Source organism: Leucoraja erinacea, chromosome 3, assembly GCF_028641065.1.
Source record: "Leucoraja erinacea ecotype New England chromosome 3, Leri_hhj_1, whole genome shotgun sequence".
In the NCBI taxonomy this organism is placed as follows: domain Eukaryota; kingdom Metazoa; phylum Chordata; class Chondrichthyes; order Rajiformes; family Rajidae; genus Leucoraja; species Leucoraja erinaceus.
In genome coordinates this window covers 105,758,100-105,785,336 of record NC_073379.1, presented here as the reverse complement: position 1 = coordinate 105,785,336, position 27,237 = coordinate 105,758,100, and the positions used below count along the sequence as shown (strand labels likewise).

The following is a 27,237-nucleotide window of genomic DNA, read 5'->3' as shown; positions in this document are numbered from 1 at the left end:
TGATGACCTTGGGAAAGGCAGGATATAGTTCAGACTAGATTGGAAATTTTGAAATTGTATGGTGAAATGGAAAAAGTACATGTCAAAGAAGTTAAATTAAAATGCAGACCAAGCAGCTGAAACAGCATCTGGAAGAGATGTCCAGGGTAAGTCTGAATCGATTTAGGTATGAGCACTGTAGTGTCGTTTATGCTGAATAAGGTAATTAAGAGATTTGGTAAACCCACAGAAATCAGCTTTGACAACGGATTGTTTTCATTTGATGAAAAGAATAAATGGAACATTGAAGGTTAAAATAAATAAGATTTGTGTAATGCTCTGCCATTGGCACTGAAGAAATGTTGCATGCAAACTAACCAGCAGGTGACACAATGGAGAAGTTCCTGCAAGGGACCGAGTTTGGAACAGTTACAGATAGAATTTAAAAAGTATATGAAACAGTTAATAATGATATACAAGTCTATTTATGAACAGGTAAAGTAAAAGCTGTCGGAGATGGACCAGGAGGAAGGACCCTTTAAACCTGAAGACAAGGTGTATGTATTTATTCGGCCAAATTTTAGAGCAGGTATTGGAGGATTTCCCAGGTCACGGGGAAACGCAACTATTACAGTATGTGGATGACCTCCTTTTGTCAGGAGCAAGAGAAATGGAAGTGAGGGATGCCACAATAAGCCTGTTAAACTTCTTGGGAAGGAAGGGGTTAAGAGTGTCCCGTAACAAGCTTCAATTTGTGAAACAAGAGGTAAAATATCTGGGACATTTGATAAGTGGAGGAAAGAGACGAATAAACCCTGAAAGGTTAGCTGGGATCACGAGAGTACCACTACCAAAGAATAAGAAAGAGATCTGAAAATTCCTGGGATTGATAGGATACTGTCGACTGTGGATAGATGATTACTCCAGACAAGTAAAATTCCTGTATGATAAATTGGAAGAAGAAAAAGACAAAGTTCAGTGGACTCCAGAACAGGAGGTGAAATTTGGGAAATTAAAGAACAGTTTGATTACTGCTCCCGTGTTGGCTCTGCCCTCAGTAGAACAACCTTTCCACCTGTTTGTAAATTCAGACAAGGGGGTGGCACTAGGGGTACTCACCCAGAAAAGAGGGGGAAATCGACAGCCAGTGGCCTTCCTCTCAAAAATATTAGATCCAGTCTGAAGGGGATGGCCGGCATGCATACAAGCGGTAGCAGCTACCGCGACATTGGTGGAAGAGAGTAGGAAATTAACCTTTGGAGGCACTCTGGTTGTTTTCTACACCACACACACAGTAAGAACCATACTCACTCAGAAAAATCAACAGATGGTTAACAGACTCCAGACTTTTAAAGTATGAGGCCATCCTGATGGAAAAAGACGATTTGATGATAATTACGGATAAGAACCTTAACCCATCCCAATTCCTGTATCCAGCAGAGAAACAGGGTGACAAGGAAGAGGGCCCAGTACACTGCTGTAGTGAAATAATAGATTTACAGACAAAAAGTAGAGAAGACTTAGAAGAGCAACCTCTGGCTGAGGGCAGCCGGTGGTTCATAGATGGATCCTCCAGGTGCATAGATGGAAAAAGACATAGTGGGTACGGTATAGTGAACGGGGAAACTATGGAGGAAATTGAAAGTGGCAGGCTGCCTGGTAGTTGGTCAGCTCAATCTTGTGAATTATATGCATTAATGAGAGCTTTGGAATTATTGGAGGGGAAGGAAGGAACAGTATATACCGATTCAAAATACGCTTTTGGAGTAGTACACACCTTTGGGAAGATCTGGAAAGAGCGAGGAATGATAACAACTCGAGGTAAAGAACTAGCACATGAGCAATTGATAGGACAGACACTGGAAGCATTGCAAAAACCAGAAACGAATAGCCATAGCACATGTGGCAGGGCATCAGAAGGGTAACACCCTGGAGGCCAGAGGAAATAGGGCAGTGGATGAGGTTGCAAAAAGAGCAGCCACAGAACAGATGGTAGAAATGAAGTCACTAATACCGTTAAGGGAACCAGAGGAAAAGATACCTATCTTTAGTGAGAAAGAACAGGAAAACATGAAAGAAATGGGGGCTCAGCGTACTTCAAATGGGAAATGGTGGACACCAAATGGAAAGCAGCTATTGAACAAAGAAATAATGAGGGAGTTATTAGGGAGATTACATGGACAAAGCCATTGGGGAACACAAGCCCTCTGTGACACCCTCCTCAGAACCTACGCTTGCTGTGGGATGTTTACCATGGCCAAACAGGTCATAAGGGGCTGTGTGATATGTCAGCGAATTAATAAGAAAATCATGAGAGCAGTCCCAGGAGGAGGACAACCATTAGCAGTTAGGCCCTTCCAAAGAATACAGATAGATTTTACCGAGCTGCCCCGGGTACGAACATGGAAGTACCTGTTAGTGGTAGTGGACCATTTCACCAGATAGGTAGAGGCATTCCCCACGGCAACTGCCACCGCACAGGCGGTAGCCAAGATATTATTAGAACAAATTATACCCAGATATGGGATTGTGGAAACAATAGACTCAGATAGAGGGACCCATTTTGCCTCAAAAACACATGAAATGATATGTGAAGCACTGGGAATAGAATGGAAATTGCATACACCATGGCATCCCCAGAGCTCAGGAAAGGTGGAAAGAATGAATGGCACCTTAAAGACCCAAATTACCAAGTTGATAGAGGAAACGAGACTCCCCTGGACTAAGTGCCTCCCGATAGCCCTGTTGAGAATCCGAACGGCACCTCGAAAAGACATAGGGATATCACCATATGAAATGTTATTCGGGCTCCCATACTTAGGGAAGATAGAAGGAGTCCCAACAATACAAGGGAACGATGTGTTCCTGAGGAACTATTTACTGGCAGTGTCCCAATCTCTTGCAGAACTAAAAATTAAAGGATTGCTGGCCCAGAGCCCACCACTGGACTTTCCAATTCACTCAGTCAAGGCTGGAGACTGGGTATTAATAAAAACGTGGAAAGAAGAAAAGCTGCAACCTAAGTGGACTGGACCCTACTTGGTATTACTAATCACGGAGACAGCAGTACGAACAAAAGAGAAAGGGTGGACACACGTAAGTCGAGTTAAGGGTCCTGTGGAGGCCCCACCAGACGATATCAGCCCGTGGACAGTGCGCAAAGGAGAAGAACCATTGACTTTAATATTTACCAAGAACCCGCAGGAAAAATGAAGATTTCGTGTTGGTGGGTCGTGTGTTGGGTGGTTACCCAACTTGTAAGTAATGTAACATGCATAAAAATCACAATACCACAAAATAGAAGGTCCACCACCATCCCATTTAATGTATGTAAAGGAAAAAGGTGGTGCGGCTATAGAATGTATGTATGCCCCCACCCTGTAAAGATTGGCACGCGGTGTTTACTTCATCAAAATATGGGTGGCATCGGACCACCTATCAAACTGATAGGTGGAGAGTATATCAAAACCCGAACGAGAAATTGCCAGGACGCGTATATGTGAGCATACAGAGTGTCCAAATACAGGAAAGTGGTAGGTATTGGATATGTGCAGATAAAACAGGGAAGGACGCATGTCTGAAGTTTGAGATAGAAGTAAAGCGAGATGGGAAGATGGTAATATACGAGGATAGGGGAGAGGTGTTCAAGATAGATGACAGTCAGAATAGGGATCCCGGGGCAACACCTGCACCACCAGTAGTCAGCAATGTCACCAGGGAAAATGAGTCTAAGAAGCTGAAGATAATGATAGTAGCAGGAGAAACAGGATTAAGGCAGTTATATGAGAAGGGAATACCAACAGGGGGAAAAGGAGCCAACACCTGGCTTGCCTGGATGATGTACACAGCCAGAAGTATGCAACGAACCAATTGTTACGCCTGCGCTGGAGCTAGGCCTCAGCTGGTCCCAGTACCATTTCCCCTGAATTGGGATAGAACACCTAGGGCTATGACATGTATACTACAGCTATTCACGAATCCCCTCTTACCAAAAAAATGAGATATGCCAGAGTTATCATTACCTATTTCCGGCCAGCAACAACAATACGAAGGGCCGAAGGGAAGACCCTCGACCTCCTCCATTTACCATTCCTTTTGGGGAGGAGGGGTTTGAGTGCTATACAAGAAATAACCCAAAGGGACAGGACATGGGGGAGGTGCTCAACTGCAATCAGACGTATAACATAACGGCTGAGGAACAGGGGCCACTGTTCAATAGCTCCTGGCTGAAAAAGCAGATAGTCAGTAGAGCCGATGTCTGGTGGTGGTGCGGGGAGAATACCCTGTGGCCCCGGTTACCAGGGTCATGGACGGGAACCTGTACCCTCATACAACTGATGATGCCCTTCACCATAGCAGTAGAACATGCTGTAGAACTCAATAAAGGAAGCCGACGACAAAAGAGAAAGGTGAGAGGATCATTCGACACACACATCTATATAGATGCGATAGGGGTGCCAAGAGGGGTACCCGATGAATTTAAAGCCAGAAATCAGATAGCTGCGGGCTTTGAGTCCATACTCTTCTGGTGGTCCACAATTAATAAAAATGTGGACTGGATCAACTACTTATACTACAATCAACAACGCTTTATAAATTACACTCGAGATGCAGTTGAAGGATTAGCGGAACAACTGACAGCTACCAGCCAAATGGCCTGGCAAAATCGCATGGCCTTGGACATGCTACTGGCTGAGAAGGGAGGGGTGTGTGTAATGTTTGGCGAACAATGTTGCACATTCATCCCCAACAACACTGCTCCGGATGGGTCAGTGTCAAGAGCCCTAGCAGGGCTCACCTCTCTGTCTATCGAATTGGCTGAGAACTCTGGAGTTGACACCTCCTGGACCGGGTTTCTAGACTCCTGGTTTGGGAAATGGAAGCACATCTTTACATCTGCCCTAACATCAGTGATAGTCATGGTGGGGTTATTGTGTTTGTTCGGATGTTGTATCATTCCCTGCGTACGGGGATTGGCTCAGTGATTGATAGAAACAGCCCTGACGAAGAACAGTGCAGCCACCATAATGGCCCTCAGATCACAGTATGACCTACGAGAGGAGGATAGGGAGGTGAAGAACCTTCTGCTAGCATTAGAAAAGGAGGAGATAGTGTAAATCAAGGGTGCGTAGCAAAAAGAAAAGGATGGATTGTGAGGAAAGAGTTAACAGGCATGGTTGATTTAGACTAGGGATAGAAATATAACTTAGAAAGAAATAAGGCAGAAACCAGACTGCTAGTAGATTAGAAAGTAACGATATAAGAACAGAGAGAAATTCTAGATAAAAAGTAGCAGTAGAAAGACTTCAGCAGGAGATAGTAAAGAAATTAGAACGAAGGGGAAAGGGACACGAAGTCACGCTCAACTACGCATGCTTGATGAGATTACATGAATATGTACACACACCCACTATGACAAGATGCCTAATTTAAATGCACATGCGATGCATGATAGGGGAGGTGTCTTTGACGTTAGGTGGGCGTTCCCAGACGTTCTCGTGGGAAACAGGGCTTTATGTTATGATTGGAAAAAGCTCAATGGGGAGGGATGAGAATGTGATAATAATGAAATGAAATGTATAAAGATAAAAAGCATCTCCATCTTCGGTGTGCCTCTAGGGGACATCAGAGGAGAGGCACCTATTCTGCAGAATATGAAATTAATAAAAACACTTCTTTGTCTGAATTTGTCTCAAGAGCGTTTGTGATTTTTGAACCTCAGAAGAAGAGTTTGCCCTTGACTCATACTCGCAGCAGGGTCGACACGAGGTCCTTTTCAACATGCTGAAAAATGCCCGCGAGTAAAAAAAGGTCGCCATGGAAAAAAAAATATTTTTTTTACTCGTAGGTATAGTCGAAGTAGGTCGGCATGTTATTTGTAGGTAGTCGAAGGTAGTCGTAGATAGTCTTCAACATAATGAAAAGGAGATCGAAGGAGGTCTTCTACATAGTCAAAGGAGGTCTTCAACATGACACTTTTTCAAACTCTCCAAAACTCTTCTAAACTCGCCAATTAGGTCACCGCAATGGGACAGCCCCGTTAGAGAACAGTAGGGGACCGTAACACAGAGTTAGAGCTCAGTAGGGAGATGTAATACCGAGTTAGAGAACAGTCAGGGGACGTAGCACAATTAGAGAACAGTAGGGGAATGTAACACAGTGAGAAATCAGGGGAATGTAACCGAGTTAAAGAACTGACGGGGGATGTAATAGTTACAGAACATGAGGGGGAATGTGACACAGAGAACAGTGGGGTGGGGGGGGGGGGGTGGTAATATTGAGTTAGAAAACAAAAAGTGAATGTAACATGAGATAGGAAACAAAAGGGGAATTAAAGAACAGTTAGGGAATGTAATATGGAGTTCCACATTATGTTACAATGTAGAAACATAGAAAAATAGGTCTAGGAGTAGGCCATTGGTTCCTTCGAACCAGCACCACCATTCAATGTGATCATGGGAGATAAACTAAAATGAGTACTCCGTTCCTGCTTTTCCCCATATCCCTTGATTCCTTTAGTTCTAAGAGCTAAATCTAACTCTCTTGAAAACATCTAGTGAATTGGCCTCCACTGCCTTCTGTGGCAGATAATTCCGCAGATTCACAACTCTCTGGGTTGATTGGTTACATTACTTACTACCCAATGAAGTGCTTTATTAATATAAGCTCCACCTACTACCACACCATTCATATTATCGCAACCTGACATGAGCTGTTAGTTGGTGATGCAGCATGGTAGCATGTTGTAATGTGTTGTATACGTTACTTAATAAATACTGTTGTACCCGATCCTTGAGTATGTGCGATTTACTCAACATGGTGTCAGATGTGGTCAACCCACTCCGCGTTAAGTATATCGGATTTTACTTTCTTTCATCTCGTGTTGCTATGGCCTATTCATTCTGTAAACCTGATCCTCTGATTTTTGACTCAGACCTCGCTAAACGTTGGCGGATTTTCGAGCGCGACTTCAACTTTTACATTTGTGCTGCTCATTACAACATTCCACCAGACCACCGTGCCTCTAGCCTTCTCAACATCGATGACCCAGAAGCCATCAAACGAGCAGAGCGCTTCGACCTTGCTCCTGCAGTTCTGGATCACAACAATCAAATCGTGGTACCTGCTGAAACTTTAGATGATCCCGAAGTACTGATCACCAAATTCAGACATCTATGTGACCTTCCCACTAACTCCGTACTGGAACGTACTAAATCTACCCATCCTCTAACAGACTTTCTCTTCCCTCACACCCTGCAGCTGCAGACCCACCCCTTGTGTCTCCAGCTCCCTCACCAGCACGCTCGGTGCCCCGCTCGCCTGCCTCACCGTGTTTGTCCCCTGAGTCCCCAGGGCTCCCGCAGCCCGGGAACCCGGCAATCTCGCCGGTGAAGGGAGGAGATGCAGATCTGTACCGTATGTGCGCGGGACGGGTTTGTAGGCCGACCTTTAGATACAAGGACTTTGTTTGAACCGTCTGAACTTCCTTGTATGAGCTATTAGCGTTTCGGTTGCATTATTAATCAGTCAGCACCTAGTAACATGCTAATACATACATATCGTTTTATTGTAGATGTGTTTCACTTTTTATTCTTACAAGGAAAGATGTAGATTGGTTACATTACTTATTAACCAATGTAGTGCTTGATTAATATAAGCTCCGCCTACTACCGCACAATTCATGTCATCGCAGCCCGACATGTGCTGTTAGTTGGTGATGCAGCATGGTAGAGCTAGCATGTTGTAGTGTGTTGTATATGTTACTTAATAAATACTGTTGTACCAGATCTGTGAGTACGTGTGATTTGCTCAACATGGTGAAGAGGTTTTTCCTCATCTCAGTCCTAAATGGCCTACCCTTATTCTTAAACTGTAACCCTTTTTCTGGACTCCCCCAACATCGGGAACATTTTACCTGCATCTAGCCTGTTCTAAATTCCAATGAATCCAAGCCCAGTCAACCCATTCTTTCATCATATGTCAGTCCCGCCATCAAGGAAATTAACCTGGTGAACCCTCAATAGCAATAATGTCCTTCCTCAAATTAGGAGACCAAAATTGCACACAATACTCCAGGTGCAGTTGCACCATGGCCCTGTACAACTTCAGTACCACTTGCCTGGACCTAAACTCAAATTTTTCTGGCAATGAAGGCCAACATGCCATGCAGGCTTTCTTCACTGCCTGCTGTACCTGCTTGCTTACTTTCAATGACTGATGTACAAGCATACCCAGGTCTCATTGTACCTCCCCTTTTCCTAATCTGACACCATTCAGATAATAATCTGCCTTCCTGTTCTTGCCACTAAAGTGGATAACCTCACATTTATCCACATTATACTGCATATGCCATGCATCATAGCATCCTCATTGCAACTCACACTGCCACCCAGCTTTGTGTCATCCGCAAATTTGGAGATGTCACATTTAATTCCCTCGTCTAAATCATTATATATTGTAAATACTGGGGTCCCATCACCGAGCCTTGCGGCACCCCACTAGTCACTGCTTGCCAATCTGAAATGGACCCGTTAATGCTTACTCTTTGCTTCCTGTCTGCCAACCAGTTCTCAATCCCCTACCCCCAATGCCTTGTGCTCTAATTTTGCACACTAAACTCTCGTGTGGGACCTTGTCACACTGAGTTGTAGAACAGTAGAGGAATGTAAGAGTTGGAGAAGGGCTGGGGGATTTAAGGGATTTGGAGAAAAGCAGGGGAATGTAATACCGAATCAGAGAACATTAGGAAAATGTAATAGAGAACAGTAGGGGGTGCAATACAGAGTTAAACAACAGCAGGGGAGTGTAATGCATTGTTTTACAACAGTAGGGGAATGTAACACACTCAGAGAACAGTAGGGAAATGTAATATTTAAGAAGGAACTGCAGATGCTGGAAAATCGAAGGTACACAAAAATGCTGGAGAAACTCGGGAAATGTAATATAGTCAGTGAACAGTAGGGGGTGTAATATGGATGTGGGGAACAGTAGCGCAATATAATAGAGTCGGGGGACGTAATACAGAGTTAGGGAACAGGCATATTCTTTATGGGCTTAGACACAAAAAACAGGGGTAACTCAGTGGGTCAGGCAGCATCTCTAGAGAAAAGAAATAGGTGAAGTTCCGGATCGAAAACCTTATTCAGACTGAGTCAGGGAAAAGGCAAATGAGAGATTCTGAAGAAGGGTTTCGGCCCGAAACGTTGCCTATCTCCTTCGCTCCATAGATGCTGCTGCATCCGCTGAGTTTCTCCAGCATTTTTGTGTACCTCCGAGAGATATAAACGTTGTTCCAGGTGTGGACTCTTATATATCGGAGAGAACTTACAACCGTGCAAGTTGCCTAAATATGAATGTTTAATAAATCAAGTGGGGAGTTATGAGCTGTCTATGATTTGTGGACCTATTTCCATTTTTTCTGATCCACTATCAAAATTAAGTCATCATCTATCTACTTCTTTTCCAGAACAATCACTACACCTCACCTAATGTCCTCTCTCATAGATGGAAGTGTAGAAAATCACAACAGTATTTAGAAAGCATGTTAAGATGTTGGCAACACATTATTTCAAACTTAGTTATAATGCCATTCTTAGCAAATTAAATCAGCGTCTTCACATTGATAAATAGGTGAGAGAAATGTTGTTTCCCTAGACCCTGAAATTGAATACACTGCCAAGCAGACAGAACAAGATGTGGTTTCATTCCATATCAATCTGACTTTGGAAAAAATGTTTGTCAAATTAAACTTTAAAAGTGCATGTAATTTATAAAAAAATAGGTGCAGGAGCAGGCCATTTGGCCCTTCAAGCCAGCACCGCCATTCAACATGATCATGGCTGATCATCTAAAATCAGTACAACTTTCCTGCTTTTTCCCCATATAGAAACATAGAAATTAGGTGCAGGAGTAGGCCATTCGGCCCTTCGAGCCTGCACCGCCATTCAATATGATCATGGCAGATCATCCAACTCAGTATCCCGTACCTGCCTTCTCTCCATTCCCCCTGATCCCCTCAGCCACAAGGGCCACATCTAACTCCCTCTTAAATATAGCCAATGAACTGGCCTCAACTACCCTCTGTGGCAGAGAGTTCCAGAGATTCACCACTCTCTGTGTGAAAAAAGTTCTTCTCATCTCGGTTTTAAAGGATTTCCCCCCCTTATCCTTAAGCTGTGACCCCTTGTCCTGGACTTCCCTAACATCGGGAACAATCTTCCTGCATCTAGCCTGTCCAACCCCTTAAGAATTTTGTAAGTTTCTATAAGATCCCCTCTCAATCTCCTAAATTCTAGAGAGTATAAACCAAGTCTATCCAGTCTTTCTTCATAAGACAGTCCTGACATCCCAGGAATCAGTCTGGTGAACCGTCTCTGCACTCCCCCTCTATGGCAATAATGTCCTTCCTCAGATTTGGAGACCAAACCTGTACACAATACTCCAGGTGTGGTCTCACCAAGACCCTGTACAACTGCAGTAGAACCTCCCTGCTCCTATACTCAAATCCTTTTGCAATGAAAGCTAACATACCATTTGCTTTCTTCACTGCCTGCTGCACCTGAATGCCTACCTTCAATGACTGGTGTACCATGACACCCAGGTCTCGCTGCATCTCCCCCTTTCCCAATCGGCCACCATTTAGATAATAGTCTGCTTTCCCGTTTTTTGCCACCAAAATGGATAACCTCACATTTATCCACATTATACTGCATCTGCCAAACATTTGCCCACTCACCCAGCCTATCCAAGTCACCTTGCAGTCTCCTAGCATCCTCCTCACAGCTAACACTGCCCCCCAGCTTAGTGTCATCCGCAAACTTGGAGATATTGCCTTCAATTCCCTCATCCAGATCATTAATATATATTGTAAATAGCTGGGGTCCCAGCACTGAGCCTTGCGGTACCCCACTAGTCACTGCCTGCCATTGTGAAAAGGACCCGTTTACTCCTACTCTTTGCTTCCTGTTTGCCAGCCAGTTCTCTATCCACATCAATACTGAACCCCCAATTCCTTGAGTCCGTTAGCCCTAAGAGCTAAGTCTAACTCCTCTTGAAAACATCCAGTGAATTGGCCTCCACTGCCTTCTGTAGCTGAGAATTCCAGATTCACAACTCTCTGGGTGAATTTCTTTTTCCTCATCACAGTCCTAAATGGCCTACCCCTTTTCTTAAACTGTAACCCCTGGTTCTGGTCTCCCCCAACATCGGGAACATTTTTCCTGCAACTAGCCTGCCCAATGCTTTAAGAATTTTATGTCCCTATAAGATCCCCTCTCATCCTTCTAAATTCCAATGAATACAAGCCCAGTCGACCCATTCTTTCATCATATGTCAGACCACCATCCCGGGAATTAACCTGGCGAACCTACACTGCACCACCTCAGTAGCAATAATGTCCTTCCTCAAATTAGGAGACCAAAATTGCACACAACACTCCAGTTGCAGTCTCACCAGGGCCCTGTACTACTGCAGTAGGACCTCCTTGCTCGTAAACTCAAATCCTCTCGCAATGAAGGCCAACATGCCATTCACTTTCTTCACTGCCTGCTGTACCTGCATGTCAGTGACTGATGTACAATCACACCCAGGTCTTGTTGCACCTCCCCTTTTCCTAATCTGCCACCATTCAGATAATAATCTGCCCTCCTGTTCTTGCCACCAAAGTGAATAATCTCACATTTATCCACATTATACTGCATCTGCCTTGCATCTGCCCACTTTCTGATGTATTTCCTAGTATTTTAGAATCGGATTTAGATCTTATTTAGATGTCCCTGCTGACAATTAATCTATTTATCTGAGCTCATAATACATAAACAAAGGACTCTTCCCACACAAAACATGGGATTTATTCATGTGACATTAAAACAATTATGTCAGATACTAAATTATTAAATGTGGCCTTACATTCATCATATTGAGGTGCATTTGTATTATATACACTACCATTCCATTTTTTTTAGAATACTGACTGCAAGATTTATTTTCCACAAAGTAAACTACAATAACACATTTAGATACAGTGCATTTATAAAGTATTCAGACCCCTTCACTTTTTCCACATTTTGTTATGTTACAGCCTATTTTAAAATGGATTAAATTATTTTTTTTCAATCTACACACAATACCCCAGAATGAAGAAGCGAAAACAGGTGTTTAGAATTTTTTGCGAAGTAATTAAAAATAAATAATTGAAAGATCACATTTACATAAGTATTTAGAACCTTTGCTATGGCACTCAAAATTGAGCTTAGGTTCATCCTGTTTCTACAACTAGATTGGAGTCCACTAGTGGTAAATTAAATTGATTGGACATGATTTGGAAAGGCACAGACCTGGCTTTATAAGGCCCCACAGTTGACAGTGCATGTCAGAGCAAAAACCAAGCCATGAAGACGAAGACATTGTCCCTAGACCTCCGAGACAGGATTGTGTCTAGACACAGATCTGGGGAAGGATATAAAACTTTCTGCAGCATTTTAGGTCCTGAAGAGCAGTGGCCTCCGTCATTCTTGAATGGAAGAAATTTGGAACCACCAGGACTCTTCATAGAGCTGGCCGCCCGCCAAACTGAGCAATCGGGGGAGAAGGGCCTTCGGCAGGGAGGTGAACAAGAACCCGATGGTCACTCTGACAGAGCTCAGAGTTCCTCTATGGAGATGGGAAAACCTTCCAGAAGGACAACTATATCTGCAGCACTCGACCAATCAGGCCTTTATGGTAGAGTGGACAGAGTGGAAGCCACTCCTCAGTAAAAGGCACATGACAATCCACTTGGAGTTTGCCAAAAGACATGGGAAACAAGATTCTCTGGTCTGATGAAACCAAGATTGAACTCTTTGGCCTGAATGCCAAGCGTCATGACTGGAGGAAACCAGGCACCGCTCATCACCTGGCCAATACCATACCTACGGTGAAGCATGGTGGTGGCAGCATCATTCTGTGCGGATGTTTTTCAGTGACAGGATCTGGGAGACTAATCAGGATTGAGGGAAAGATGAACGGAGCAAAGTACCGGGAGATCCTTGATGAAATCCTGCTCCAGAGCATTCTGGACCTCAGACTGGGGCGGAGGTTCACCTTCCAACAGGACAACGACTCTAAGCACACATGCAAGACAACGCAGGAGTGGTTTTGTGACAAGCCTGAGAATGTCCTTGAGTGGCCCAGCCACAGGCCGGGCTTGAACCCGATCGAACATCTCTGGAGGGACCTGAAAATAGCTGTGCATCGACGCTCCCCATCCAACCTGACAGAGCTTGAGAGAATCTGCAGAAAAGAATGGGAAAAATTACCCAAACACAGGTGTGCCAAGCTTGTAGCGTCATACCCAAGAAGACTTGAGGCTGTAATCACTGCCAAAGGTGCCTCAGCAACGTACTGAGTAAAGGGTCTGAATAAGTATGTAAATGTGATATTTCAATTATTTATTTTTAATTACTTTGCAAATATTTCTAAACACCTGTTTTTCTCTTTTTTATTATGGAGTATTGTGTGTAGATTGATGATAAAGGCTGTAACGTAACAAAATGTGGAAAAAGTGAAGGGGTCTGAATACTTTCTGAATGCACTGTATGTAATAATGAATGTCCTCTCCGGATAGCAAGCCTTCTTTAATCTTCATGCTATCTTTAGGCCACAACAAGGTTGTTGGGAGCAAGATCTGGCTCACTTAATAGGACAGTGAAGCACACATGAGAACTGTCAAATCAATACTCTACTTTACATATTCTTGTCACATTCCACAGCAAGCCATTCCATAGTAAGTCCTTCCAGGTTGGCCTTCAGCAAGAAAGGGTCTTAGGATCCTTCAGACTATTATACCAAATTAAATGGATCCCCTACATCAAATGGAAGGCCTGTCAAAGCTAAATAATACTAATGGAACATAATAAACTCTCCAAAACCCTTAGTGTACATTTTACTGAATGAACTTTTACATTAAAAAGAGCAAGACTTAACCTAAGCATGAATAAGATTAACATCATGACTCTGCGCACCTTTTGCCTTCAAAATTACCTAGTTTTGTGGAGAAAATTACTGAGATATTTTCATTTAACACCAGGCATCCCTATTTACTAGTGTATACCAGTAATACCAACTAGAGATAATGTAATCAGCTGTTAAAGGTTCAGTTATAGGAAGAAAAGTTGACAGGTGCTATACACGTCAAAGATAATTAAAAGAGAGAAAACACCCAAGTTATCGAAAGACATTGGCTTGAAACATGAAATGAAACTTGGTTTACGTCTATTACCCAGAGTTGGGGAATCGAGATACCAGAGGACATAGCTTTAAGATCAGGGGGGGATAGATTTAATAGGAACCTGGGGGGCAACTTATTTTACACATAGGGTGGTGGGTGTATGGAACGAGCTGCCGGAGGATAGTTGAGGCAGGTACTATTGCAACATTTAAATACATTTAGACAGGTACATGGATAGGAAAGGTTTAGAGAGATATGGGCCAAAAACAGGCAGGTGGGACTAGTATAGATGGGACATGTTGGTCGGTGTGGGCATACTGGGCCGAAGCGCCTGTTTCCACGCTGTATGACTCTTAAGTGCAGATTCAGATAGATATTAAGGAATATAAATTGCTCAATAAATTATGTAGTAGGAATTTATAGCATAATGGTCTTTAATCATGTCCAAATTGTATGTTATTTTTATTTTTGAAATAGTTTATTTGCATACTTTTATAGGAGAAATGTACCGGCTTCCAATGCTGCACCGTATTCAATATTTTATCATTTAAGGTTATTCTTTAAATTTTACCTAACCAATTGCGAAATTCATAAAGATGTGGATTTTTTGAGAAGGAACATGTATTTTCTTGTCCATTAGCAAAACTCAAAATATAATTTTTTGCTGCTTCTCATTGGATCCCAGTCTGTCTTTGTCTTTATCAGGTCAGAGAGGGTAGAACGAATTATTAAATAAGCCATTTTTGCAAATCTGTTCTCTTTGCAAAATCAGGCAATTAATATTTAAATTATATGTTTAATAAGGAATAACTGTTACATCCATTTAGTATCTAAGATTAACGAACCTATTTAAAAACTGGTATCACTGAAATTGTTATTATGGTAATGAAACTTTAAAGGCATTGTTTCATAAAATATAAAAACTTCAATATGAATTTTCTTTTTCCATTGTGAAATCAAATTTTCATTTCTATACTTTGGAAACTTAATATACTCACAACATATTCAACATGTTAGTTGCAGAATTGTTACATGACCATACAATTCCAAAGCAAAGATGGATGATCATAAAATAGTCTCCTTTAATTAGCAAGTAATAACCTCTAATAACGAATATAATTTAATTTACAATTACACTCCTTCTTTACAAAGCAATCTTAATAAAATCTGAAAGCTGAAGTGTTAAGTTTTGTGCCATCAATCTTATCGAGCATTCTGTCCACGACGATACTTCAACCATAAGACGAGAGTAGCAATGCACTGAAGAGTGAATGATGAAATTTTATGGCACACTCCAACACTGGCAACATAACTCGAGGTCAAGTGGTAAAGTATTTCTGCATCAAAGGAATCAAAATGACCTGGTAACACTTGTTGCACAAGGTCATTTTCCACTAGAGTCATTATGCGTCTGCATGTTCGGATGTAGTCACTGATGTTACTGAAAGGCAGCCAGTCAATCAAGGCACCATTGTATACGACATCACCACTAAAGAGAATACGATTCTCCCGGTCATGAAGGCAGATGCAACCTCTGGAGTGACCAGGCATGTGTAGAACAGTGAGCTGACGGTTTCCAAGATTAATAATGTCACCTAGCATAAAAAACATAAGGATCTCAGGAAAATTTCTGTAATTGCCAATGCAAGTATTTGAATCATTAATATAAAAAAAGCTTTAATAGCAATCCAGCCATGACCATAAAAAACACTACAATAACTTTGTTCGCTTTATATAATTATAGTACATTTTTTTTATGTGAAACAGCTTAACATTGTTAACCACAATAAGCAAAATGTAGTGTTGTTTTGTCTCGTCTTAGGGGTAGACCATAAAAAAGCATAGAACTTATGCAAAACATTTGGGAGGTTATTTCACTTCTCTCCTGGTCACCTACACTATTGCACAGTCAAGATCTACAGTTAGGCTGCAATGCTGATTTGACCATAGAATCATAGATTAGCCTGCTTTGTCAGTCATTTAGATAACGGCCAATATTTTACCTCCACTCCATTTTCTTGAACTATCCCCATATCTCTCAAATTCCTTAACATACAGAAGTTTGTTGCCTATGTTCTCAACAAACTCTATGATTGAACCTGTAAAGCCCTCCTTTTGTACTCCCCCCGGCATGGAATATTCTTCTACACCCTTTCCAATCTAATGACATTCTTCCCATAGCTGGGCGACCAATCTGCACACAGTACTCCAAGTGTGCTCTCACCAAAGACGTGCAACAATAACATGATACTCTCAATTTGTTATTTTTCACCACTCAGTCCACCTGATTCATCACTTTCGGGAACTGAGCACAAGGGACAGAAGTTTAGGGGGAACTTCTTTACTCTTTACTCAGAGAGTGGTAGCTGTGTGGAATGAGCTTCCAGTGGAAGTGGTGGAGGCAGGTTCGATTTTATCATTTAAAAATAAATTGGATAGGTATATGGACGGGAAAGGAATGGAAGGTTATGGGCTGAATGCAGGTAGATGGGACTAGGGGAGAATAAGTGTTCGGCACGGACTAGAAGGGTCGAGCTGGCCTGTTTCCGTGCTGTGATTGTTATATGGTTATACTCCCAGATCACTCAGTACTGTAACACTTTCCAGGGTTCTACCATTTACTGTGCAATTCCTACTCTAGTTCCTTCCCCGCCCCCCCTCCTTCTAATTGATCTAAATCAAATTGTAAACTTAGATGTCATTCCTCACTGTCCACTATATCACCAATGTTTGTGTCATCTGCCAATTTACCATCAATGCGAACTACATTGTCATCCAAACCAATTAAGTAGATAACAAACAATAATGGACCCAACTCTAAACCCTGCTGCACTCCACTGGTCATAGGACTCCAATCAGAAAAACTCTCCACAATTTCTACTGGTCTCCTTATTTGAGGAAAGACAGTCTTGCTATTGAGGGAATGCAGTGTAGGTTCACCTGGTTAATTCCCGGGATGGCGGGACTGACATATGATAAAAGAATGGATCGACTCGGCTTGTATTCGCTATCTTACAGAAACATATAAAATTCTTAAAGGATTGGACAAGATACATGCAGGAAAAATCTTTCTGGTATTGGGCGAGTCCAGAACCAGGGGTCATAGTTTAAGAATAAGGGGTAGGCCATTTAGTACTGAGATGAGGAAAAACCTTTTCACCCAGAGAGTTTGAATCTGTGGAATTCTCTGCCACAGAAGGCAGTGGAGGCCAATTCACTGGATGTCTTCAAGAGAGAGTTAGATATAGCTCTTAGGGCTAACGGAATCCAGGGATATGGGGAGAAAGCAGGAACGGGATACTGATTTAGGATGATCAACCATGATCATATTGAATGGGGGTGCTGGCTCGAAAGGCCGAATGGCCTACTCCTGTACCTATTTTCTGTTTCTACGTTTCCCCTTTGACTCCTTCCTCCAAGACAATTTTGAATCAATTTTAAAACTCAAAGATATCACAAGATAGGGAGGGGCAAGCTTATAGGAGTGACTGAAAACAAGGTTAATCATTTTAAAATTCAAGTATTATGAAATTAATGCCAAAGTAGATCAGAGATTGGAATAACATGAGCATCAATGGGCCACCTGGATCCTAAAGCCAGTCCCCACCATTCAATACAGCCATGTCTGCCCCTGGCTTCATCTCATTTCTTCTGTGCCAGTTCTCCATGTCTCTCAATTATATGTTCTTCCAAAACATTATCTATCACCTCTTTAAAAATCTCCAATGATCCAGCACAGGGATTGAGTTTTGAGATAGACCGTAAATGTAGGCAAACGATGTGATGACTCAAACATTATGAATCTGTACAAACAAGTCAAGATCAATGAAGGTGCCCTGTTTTGAATTTGGCTTGGCTTAACAGTGGCAAGGCAGAACAGAGTATCTGCTAGGGAACACATACCTGAGGTTTCTGCAGGCAACTTTCAACGTGTGCTTGTCACTGACCTAACTGGAAAATACAACTGCAAATTGCCTAAATCCAAAAGAACATACGGCCAGATGTAAATTAGTTACAGATATGGGCAGAGAAATTACAGATGGAGTTTAATCCAAGCAAGTGTGGTGTTGCACTTTGGGAAGTCAAATGTAAGGGAAAAGTATATGGTTAATTACAAGACCCTTAGCAACATTGAAAAAGAGTGATCTTAGTGGTAGCACAAGTAGATAGAATGGAAAATAGGTATATGGTATGCTTGCCTTCATCAGTCGGGGCACTGAGTATAAGTGACAGGCATCGCTTTGCAGCTTCATTGGACTTTGGTTGGGCCACATTTGGAGTATTGCATGCAGTTCTGGCTGACCCATTGCCGGAAGGATGTGCAGGCTTTGAAGAGGATGCAGAAGCTTAGCAAAATGATGCCCAGATTAGAGGATATTAGCTATGAAAGATCAAACTGGTTTGGTTTTCTTTAGAACGTCAAAGGTTGAGGTGAGTCCTGATAGAAGTATATAAAATTGTGAAGGGCATTGACAGCGTAGACAGCTAGAATATTTGTTTCCATGGTGGTAATGTCAAAGACAATAGACCACAGGTGCAGGAGTAGGCCATTCGACCCTCCAAGCCAGCATCGCCATTCAATGTGATCATGGCTGATCATCCCCAATCAGTACCCCGTTCCTGCCTTCTCCTCATATCCCCTGACTCCACTATCTTTAAGAGCCCTATCTAGCTCTCTCTTGAAAGCATCCAGAGAACTTGCCTCCACCGGCCTCTAAGGCAGAATTCCACAGACTCACAACTCTCTGTGAGAAAAAGTGTTTCCTCGTCTCCGTTCTAAATGGCTTACCTCTTATTCTTAAACTGTGGCCCCTGGTTCTGGACTCCCCCAACATTAGGAACATGTTTCCTGCCTCTAGCGTGTCCAAACCCTTAACAATCTTATATGTGTCAATAAGATTCCCTCTCATCCTTCTAAACTCCAGAGTGTACAAGCCCAGCTGCTCCATTTTCTCAGCATATGACAGTCCTGCCATCCCGGGAATTAACCTTGTAAAACTACGCTGCACTCCCTCAATAGCAAGAATGTCCTTCCTCAAATTACAGAACCAAAACTGTACACAATACTCCAGGTGTGGTATCACTGGGACTCTGTACAACTGCAGAAGGACCTCTTTGCTCCTATACTCGATTCCTCTTGTTATAAACACCAACATGCCATTCGCTTTCTTCACTGCCTGCTGTACCTGCATGCTTACTTTCATAGACTGATGAACAAAGACCCCCAGATCCCGTTATACTTCCCCTTATCCCAACTTGACGCCATTTAGATAGTAATCTGCCTTCCTGTTTTTTCTACCAAAGTGGATAACCTCACATTTATCCACATTAAACGTCATCTGCCATGCCTCTGCCCACTCCCCCAACCTGTCCAAGTCACCCTGCATTCTCATAGCATCCTCCTCACAGTTCACACTGCCACCCAGCTTTGTGTCATCTGCAAATTTGTTAATGTTACTTTGAATGCCTTCATCCAAATCATTGATGTATATTGTAAATAGCTGCAGTTCCAGCATCGAGCCTTGCGGTACCCCACTAGTCACTGCCTGCCATTCTGAAATGGTGTTGGGAGAAGATGATAGAGGTGTTTAAGAAGCTTTTAGACAGGCACAAAGATGCCTATCTAAAAGCTAGATGCAGGAAATCAAAGGATATGGATTTGTTAAGCTTGTTAAGAGATTAGTTTTGTTAAGAGATTAGTTAAACTTGGCATAGTGATTGGCATTAACATTGTGGGTTGCAGAGCCTGATATTGTGCTATACTCTTCTATGCTCTATATGTTTCACACTTTGAAAATTAGTTATTTGGGCACAAATCAAATAAACATGTAGAAACTGTGAAATACAGGTCAGCTCTGAGGGAAACACCTAGTTTAGGTTTTATTGTCGTATGTTATCAGTAATATTTATTCATTTTTTCTCTCTCCACTAATGCAGCTTGGTTTTCTGCACTCTGACCTACAATTCACAGCTTTTACACATACCTTTTTATGATATTCTCTCGCTATCCCCATTAACGCATCACAGATGACATTCCCATGACCACAAAAATCTTGAACTCCCTACCCCCATCACATCCCCTCTGTCCTCTCCATCCCCCACCCCCACTCCCTCAGCAACAAAAAACAAAACTAATTTGGCTTGCTTTGCTTTCCCAGTTCTGATGAAGGATCTTTATTTGAGATGTTGCCTAACTATGTTGCCAGGGCAAGGTATGACTTTATTCCTTGGTGCACAGAAGGCTGAGGGGGTGATCCTATAGAGGTGTTTAAAATCATGAGGGGATAGGGTGACTACACAGTCTTTTATCCAGGGTAGGGGAATCGAGAATTATATGTTTAATGTGGGAGGGAAATGATTTAATAGTAACCTGAAGGGCAACCTTTTCACTGCAGGTGATGGGAATATGCAATGAGCTGTTAAAAGAGGTAGTTGAGGCAATTACAATAACAACTTTTAAAAGACATTTGGACAGGTACTTAGATAGGAAAGCTTTAGAGGGAAATGGCGCAAATGCGGACAAATAGACTGGTTTAGATGGGGCATCTGGAATGGACGACTTAAGTAGAAAAGCCTGTTTCATATGGCTTAATTTGGTTAGTTTTTCTTACACTCTATGCCCTCGAAGAAAGACTGGATAGACTCGGTTTGTACTCGCTAGAATTTAGAAGATTGAGGGGGGATCTTATAGAAACTTACAAAATTCTTAAGGGGTTGGACAGGCTAGATGCAGGAAGATTGTTCCCGATGTTGGGGAAGTCCAGGACAAGGGGCCACAGTTTAAGGATAAGGGGGAAATCTTTTAGGACCGAGATGAGAAAAACATTTTTCACACAGAGAGTGGTGAATCTGTGGAACTCTCTGTCACAGAAGGTAGTTGAGGACAGTTCATTGGCTATATTTAAGAGGGAGTTAGATGTGGCCCTTGTGGCTAAAGGGATCAGGGGGTATGGAGAGAAGGCAGGGATGGGATACTGAGTTGGATGATCAGCCATGATCATATTGAATGGCGGTGCAGGCACCTATTTTCTATGCTTCTATGTTTCTATGACACTGCCATATGACATTGAAATCTAGCAACTGAGCACTACGGTTTCAATAAGACCGAGGTAGACAAGGTATATAGATATAGATATAGATGAACGTTAAACAGGCCCCTTCTCTAGCTGTTTTTAAGTCACTCCTGAAGACGTATCTATTCTCCATGGCCTTTGTAGACCAGTGAGGTGTTGAATTGTTTATTAACTTTATTTGCTTGGTTTTGCTGCGTTGTTCGTACTCGTGTTTTACGTTTTTTTAATTTATTGTTTGGATTTTTGTATGTAATTTATGCGCCTCGTGTTAGTTGTATGTTCTGTTGTTCTGCCTGTTTTATGATGTCTTGCTTGTTTTCTTTTTTCTGTACAGCACTTTGGTCAGCTTTGGTTGTTTGTCTGTGTGTGTGTGTGTGTGTGTGTGTGTGTGTGTGTCAGTCTGTGTGTGTGTCTGTATGTATATATGTCTGTGTGTGTGTGTGTATATATGTCTGTCTGTGTGTGTGTGTGCACGTCTGTCTGTCTGTGTGTCTGTATGTATATATGTCTGTGTGTGTCTGTCTGTGTGTGTGTGTCAGTCTGTGTGTGTGTGTCTGTCTGTGTGTGTGTCTGTATGTATATATATCTGTGTGTGTGTGTATATATGTCTGTCTGTGTGTGTGTGCACGTCTGTCTGTCTGTGTGTCTGTATGTATATATGTCTGTGTGTGTATATATGTCTGTCTGTGTGTGTGTCTGTATGTATATATGTCTGTGTGTGTATATATGTCTGTCTGTGTGTGTGTGCACGTCTGTCTGTGTGTGTGTCTGTCTGTGTGTGCTTAACAAATAAAGTTATTATTATATATATATCACAGTGACAAGACATTTACCCTCGTCTAGGACACGGGAAGGGTGCACAGGCTTCACTCTGTAGGTATCTGCTTTCCATCCCGGCTGAGGGGCCTTGGAGATCTCGGCGTCAGACAGCCAGGTGACCGTCTCGTAGTTGTCCCCATGCACCAGGGCGCTGGCCTCGGCCCTGTGCACGGCCACCCGGTCGAAGTGGTGCAGGCCGCCCGAGTGGTCGAAGTGGACGTGGGTGGCGACGACCAGCACGGGTTTGGAGCCGATCAGGCCGCGGGCCCGCAGGAAGCCGTGCAGGTTGACCAGGCCCAGGCCGCTGTCCACCACCAGGTCCCGCTGGGAACCCTGCAGCAGCCAGATGTTGGCGCGCTTCGCCGCCTCGAAGAAGCGCTCACGGATCAGGTAGAGGCCGGGGGACACCCGCTGGTGCCAGAACCATTCACCGGTAGTGTCCGGGTCCGGCTCGGCGCCCGGCTCCGCCATCATCCTCCCTCCCCTCACTCACTCCCTCACTCCCTCCTTCACTCACTCCGTCCCTCCTTCACTCACTCCCTCCTTCACTCCCTCCTTCACTCACTCCCTCCTTCACTCACTCCTTCACTCACTCCTTCACTCCCTCCTTCACTCACTCCCTCCTTCACTCACTCCCTCCTTCACTCACTCCTTCCTTCACTCACTCCGTCCCTCACTCACTCCCTCCTCCTTCCCAAAGATCCTATAGCAAAGCTTTGATACAGGATCTTTGCTCCTTCCCCCCGCACCGAGCAACCGCGCCCCCTGCTTGTCTATCTGGCTGCAGCTCCTCCCCCACCTGCTAGATGGGTCAACAGACCAGACCGGCTCCTGAGTGGGGGGGACGTGTGTGTGTGTGTCTGTGTGTGTGTGTCTGTCTGTGTGTGTCTGTCTGTGTGTGTCTGTCCAAAGATCCTATATAGCTCTGCTATAGGATCTTTGTGTTTGTCTGTGTGTGTGGCTGTATGTATGTATGTCTGTCTGTGTGTGTGTCTGTCTGTCTGTCTGTGTGTGTGGCTGTATTATATCTGTCTGTGTGTATGTCTGTCTGTGTGTGTGTCTGTGTGTGTGTCTGTCCAAAGATCCTATATAGCTCTGCTATAGGATCTTTGTGTCTGTCTGTGTGTGTGTCTGTCTGTCTGTGTGTGTGGCTGTATTATATCTGTCTGTGTGTATGTCTGTCTGTGTGTGTGTCTGTGTGTGTGTCTGTCCAAAGATCCTGTATAGCTCTGCTATGTAGGATCTTTGTGTGTCTGTCTGTGTGTGTGGCTGTATGTATGTATGTCTGTGTGTGTGTCTGTCTGTGTGTCTGTGTATGTGTGTGTGGCTGTGTCTGTGTGTGTCTGTGTGTCTGTCTGTGTGTGTGTCTGTATGTATATGTGTCTGTGTGTGTTTGTGTGTGTGTGTGTATGTATGTGTGTGTGTGTGTGTGTGTGTGTGTGTGTGTGTGTGTGTATGTGTGTGTGTCTGTCTGTGTGTGTGTGTCTGTCTGTGTGTGTGTATATATGTCTGTCTGTGTGTGTGTGTGTGTATATATGTCTGTCTGTGTGTGTGTGTGTGTCTGTGTGTGCGTCTGTATGTATATATGTCTGTGTGTGTGTCTGTCTGTGTGTGTGGCTGTATGTCTGTCTGTCTGTGTGTATGTCTGTCTGTGTGTGTGTGTGTGAGAGAGAGATTTATAGTCACATTGTCTCTCCCCTGTCCTCATTTCTACATTTTTCATATCCAGAACCAACTAGTTCAAGTTCAAGTGAGTTTATTGTCATGTGGCCCTGACAGGACAATGAAATTCTTGCTTTGCTTCAGCACAACAGAACTACACTTTAACATTCATACCATCTTTATTTCTACTGTGAATAAATATTCATACTATCTTAGGTACAAGTTCAAGTTCAAGTGAGTTTATTGTCATGTGTCCCTGTATAGAACAATGAAATTCTTGCTTTGCTTAAGCACAAAGAACATAGTAGGCATTTACTACAAACCAGATAAGTGTGTCCATATACCATAATAGTGGTGTCCATATACCATAAGGTACACAAAAATGCTGGAGAAACTCAGCGGGTGCAGCAGCATCTATGGAGCGAAGGAAATAGGCAACGTTTCAGGCCGCAACCCTTCTTCATACCATGTTTATTTATATAGTCTGTGGAATTCTCTGCCTCAGAGGGTGGTGGATACTTTCAAGGGAGAGCTAGATAGGGCTCTTAAAGATAGCAGAGTCAGGGGATATGGGGAGAAGGCAGAAACGGGGTACTGATTGGGGATGATCAGCCATGATCACATTGAATGGCGGTGCTGGCTCGAAGGGCCGAATGGCCTACTCCTGCACATATTGTCTATTGTCTACTACAATAATTCTTCTCACCTCACCGACCCAACATTATACCCATTTGCCATAGATTTAAACCATACTCGCTCCCTGACAAATAAGAACATGCTGACGAAACTATGTTTTCTTTCGTTATTCTTCCAAATATTATTTTCCCAATATGTTTTACTGCACTGACTTACAAACCATCCCAGGAGTTTAAATAAACAGGTAAAAATCAATCATCCGTAAACTTCCCGTGTTTATTGATCATAAATGAGCGTGCTTTAGTTGTTTTGGTTTATCGTGCAAACCATCTCAATTTGCATTCTGTTATTTACTATTCCACTGGCTATTCATTTGTTGGTGTCAGCCTTTTTCATCCAGTCATAATCATCGAGGTTGTTATCCACATTTGGTGATGCCCTGTAAGAAGTAATCACCAGTGTTTAGTTTCAATTAATACAGAAAGTAGAATCTTAGAAAACATACTCACCAGCGAGAGACAACGAGAGAGAGAGAAATGTTAATGTTATTTGGACTTTTCAGCACGTTAGAATTTAAAGTGTTTTAAGGTGATAATGCTTTCGCAAATATTTTGTTCTTTGGATTAAGCTAAAACAAATAATAATAATAATAATAATAAAATAATAATTTTACTTCGGAGTCACGTGAGTGACTATGTGAAGAACCCGCTTCCAACGCATTCGTGTCATATCGCTACACGCATTGCAAAGAGTCACACGGGGGAACGACGTTCCCCAGCGGGAGAATTTGAAAGTCGGGAACAGCAGGTAAGAGACTCTGCGTTCCTTCCACTTACCTTTTAGGTGGAGACATGGACCGGATCCATGAAGGCTGCGGAAAGCTGGCGGGGGAGAACCGCGGAGTGCGGGCGGCCGGCAGGAGCAGCAACGGCACACCGATTTTCCGGAGAGGAAACACCTGTGCCCGACTTCGCTCCCGCACCGGCAAAATTCACTTCTCGGCCGGGCGGGAAGCGAAGCAAAGACGTCCCGTATGCCAGTCTCAAGCGAGTCTGGCTTGGAGCAGTCGCTAGCGGCCAGCGCCGAGGGACCTGTGCTGTAAGTACCGGGGGTACACAGGAGGGCTGGAGAAGCTCAGCGGGTGCAGCGGCATCTATGGAGCGAAGGAAGTGGGGACGTTTCGGGCCGAAACCCTTCTTCAGACGGTAAGTACCGGGGTTGGTCCGAGGGGTCCTTACGAGCAGCCGGGAGCGGCCAGTGCTGAGGGCATTTGAGCCGGTCTAACCGGCTGCAAACCAGTGCTGTGAGCACCGGGGTCGGTCCCAGCGGTTTAAGGTTACAAGCAGCTGGGAGCGGCCAGTGCTGAGGGCATTGGAGCCGGTTTGACCGGCTGCAAAACGACCGCATAGGGACCAGTGCCGAGAGCACCGGGGTCGGTCCCAGCGGTTTAAGTTTAAGATTAACAGCCGGTTTGACCGACTGCGGAACTGCTGCGAGGGACCAGTCCCGTGAACACCGGGGTCGGTCCGAGTGGTTCGAATATGACCAACAGCGGGAGCGCCCAGAACTGAGGGCATTGGAGTGGGGTTGACCGGCTGCAAACGACCGCGAGGGACCAGTACCGTGAGTACCGGGGTCGGTCCCAGCGGTCTGACATAAACGAGCAGCCAGGAGCGCTGAGAGCATTGGAGCCGGTTTTGACCGGCTACACAGCAAAATCCCGACGAATCGGGTACAACCCCACGGACCCCATTGAATTGAGTGGCGGTGCAGGCTCGAGGGGCTGAATGGCCTGCTCCTGCACCTAATTTCTATGTTTTCTATGTTGCTATGACCCTTACTATAGGTATGTGGGAAAATGGTGTAGACCTAAAAATAGGGGTTTTCATAGAATCTGTTTGTTAATCCTTTGGTTAAAGTATTAGATGGGTCCAGGGCGCTGGAAGTACGGAGACGGCGTGGACCCGCTAGCCCACGCTGGAGGAAGCCGGTACGAGTGGCTGCAGCATGACAGCAGCCAGCACAGGTGCCTGTGAGTACCGGGACCGTGTGGAGAGGTGGACCTACATACAGGACCGGTGCGGTCAGCGGCTGGGCGAGGAAAACCCGCAAACCAGTGCCCGTGTGTACGGGGGACGGGAACAGCGGGGGGAAAAAAGGAGCTCCTTCACAGTAGCAGTCACATGGAAAGAGTGGGCAGGACCCTGATGGGCCAGAGCCTGGTAATACAGCGTCCCATGATCCTAACACAGCAGGGACACTGCTGGACATGGTGGCTGATTACTTTAAGCCAAGTCAAACAGGGGCAGACTTGGGTCCCAGAATGGCAATAGTATTAACTATATGTCTGGCCACAAACTCCAACAAGAAATATTTACAGAGACTGGCCAGACATCTGCCACCTGGCAATTGTGAGGCATTACAGGTGCCCAGTGTAAACCAATGCATTTGGCAGCATATGGGGAGGAACATTAGGAACCAGGACCTCAAGATCCAGAAAACCTTAAAGGGACTGACGGCAGGGATCACAGCATACACCCGCACCCTGGACAAAACAGAGCTAACCAAAGACCATCAAGACGCACTATCTCTGTTTTGCAATGTGCAATATGAGCTGAACAACATGCGGAAGGCTGCCATTCAGCCAGCACTGGACCCCAAATATGCTACCATTTGCAAACAAAGAACCGCAAATACCTCAACCCTTTTGACCTCAACCAAATACCTCAACCAAGACACTGGGGCTCATCAAGGCCAGCGCAAAGGCCTATTTTGGAGCACGATACCAGCCACATGCAAGACCAAAAAATGTGGCTCATACCAGTGGCAGTGCCAGAAATCAATATTACCCGCAGCAGCCTT

The 27,237-nt window shown here is 43.9% G+C and overlaps 2 protein-coding genes across 3 annotated transcripts in view; both read right to left on the bottom strand.

Moving 5' to 3' along the window:
• Nucleotides 1-11,810: 11,810 nt before the first annotated feature.
• mblac2 (metallo-beta-lactamase domain containing 2) lies at nucleotides 11,811-22,596 on the bottom strand. 2 transcript variants are annotated; one of them, XM_055633364.1, is made up of 2 exons: nucleotides 22,092-22,596; nucleotides 11,811-13,248 (listed from the first exon to the last, which is right to left on the bottom strand). In XM_055633364.1, the coding sequence occupies exons 1-2, from the start codon at nucleotides 22,549-22,551 to the stop codon at nucleotides 12,956-12,958; spliced, it is 753 nt and encodes a 250-aa protein (XP_055489339.1). In that variant the 5' UTR covers nucleotides 22,552-22,596; the 3' UTR covers nucleotides 11,811-12,955. The 2 variants fall into 2 exon arrangements, with proteins under 2 accessions (XP_055489339.1, XP_055489337.1); XM_055633362.1 differs by lacking the exon at nucleotides 11,811-13,248 and adding an exon at nucleotides 15,246-15,780.
• Nucleotides 22,597-24,637: 2,041 nt separating this feature from the next.
• LOC129695910 (ATP-dependent Clp protease ATP-binding subunit clpX-like, mitochondrial) overlaps nucleotides 24,638-27,237 on the bottom strand; it is a 54,905-nt gene continuing 52,305 nt past the window's right edge. Inside the window, exon 13 of the mRNA XM_055633361.1 lies at nucleotides 24,638-24,814. Coding sequence (XP_055489336.1) covers nucleotides 24,745-24,814 — 70 coding nt within the window. The 3' untranslated portion in view covers nucleotides 24,638-24,744. The remainder of the gene's footprint in view (nucleotides 24,815-27,237) is intronic.